Source organism: Verticillium alfalfae, genomic scaffold (genome assembly GCF_000150825.1).
Source record: "Verticillium alfalfae VaMs.102 supercont1.6 genomic scaffold, whole genome shotgun sequence".
In the NCBI taxonomy this organism is placed as follows: domain Eukaryota; kingdom Fungi; phylum Ascomycota; class Sordariomycetes; order Glomerellales; family Plectosphaerellaceae; genus Verticillium; species Verticillium alfalfae.
Window position 1 is genome coordinate 901527 of NW_003315033.1, and position 1215 is coordinate 902741.

The 1215-nt window shown below is 65.4% G+C and overlaps 1 protein-coding gene across 1 annotated transcript; it reads left to right on the forward strand.

Moving 5' to 3' along the window:
* Positions 1-336: 336 nt before the first annotated feature.
* Positions 337-687, forward strand: VDBG_05367 (protein phosphatase 1K; the record flags this gene model as incomplete). The annotated part of the gene is made up of 1 exon (XM_003004208.1): positions 337-687. One exon carries the CDS (start codon positions 337-339, stop codon positions 685-687), a length of 351 nt encoding a protein of 116 aa, XP_003004254.1.
* Between the last annotated feature and the right edge of the window lie 528 nt (positions 688-1215).

The following is a 1215-nucleotide window of genomic DNA, read 5'->3' on the forward strand; positions in this document are numbered from 1 at the left end:
CACGCGCCGCCGTCTGGCCACGGCATCGGCGGCGCGACGCGCTTCAAAGGCGGTTCGACGGCCTCGGTGGCGCTCATCTCGACACCGTCGCCGGCCCCCTTCTGGCATCCCGGCGCCCAGTCGACGCTCCTCGTCGGCCACGTCGGCGACACGCGCATCCTCCTCTGCGACACGTCGACGGGGCTCGCCCACCCGCTGACCTCGGACCACCACCCCTCGACCCCGGCCGAGGAGCGCCGCCTCCGCCGCTACGCCCCGGCCAACTCGCTCGTCTCGGGTGACTCGTTTGGCGAGCAGCGCATCACGGGCCTCGCCAACTCGCGCGCCTTTGGCGACATGCGCTCCAAGCGCATCGGCGTCTCGGCCGAGCCCGAAATCACCCGCGTCGACCTCGGCCCCGCCCAGTACAGCTTCCTCACCCTCGTCTCGGACGGCGTCTCCGGCCACCTCAGCGACCAGGAAATCGTCGACGTCGTCAAGGAGGCCCGCACCCCCGAGCAGGGCGCCCAAAAGGTCGTCGACTACGCCACCGAGGTCTCCGCCAACGGCGACAATGCCACCTGCCTCGTCGTCCGCCTCGGCGGCTGGGAGAGGCGCTCCGAGGGCGGCCTCGGCAGCATGGGCACCAAGGAGATTCGGGACGTCCGGAGGGCCGAGGCGCTCGATCCGCGACGGGGCAAGCGGTAGATCCTGGGACTATCGCTGCCATGGGCGCAGCGTTTCCGCCCCGAATAGCCCGGAAAGGGGGCCATGACGAAGAGGCAAGACACAGGGGGAGGGGGGGGGGGGGGCCTCTGGAGTTTTCAGGCGTCTTTGGGCATGACTTTGGCATTGCCTCCATATCATGATTGATTGTAGTTCTCTTTTCACTTCTTCGCCCTTCACATAGCACGCAGCACGTAATTAAAACCCTGCCAGTCGGGTGTATATTCATCACATCAGCAAAACTCCAGCCAGCCTCTCATGCTTTCACTTTCGCACCTGCGTGTCTAAATCCTCGTTACTTGTTGCCGAAGCTCCCCATCCTAGCCCATCCGCTCAAAAGTGAACCGCCGAGTACGGCCAAAAAAATTCGCGTCTTTCTCTGACCTTTTTTAGTGGCGCCCCTGGCCGGGATACTGGCTCCAGCCTCCACCGCCATAGTTAGGCGGAGGCGGCTGACCGTAGCCCTGGGGAGGGAGAGGCTGCTGGTACCCGCCACCGTACTGCTGCTGC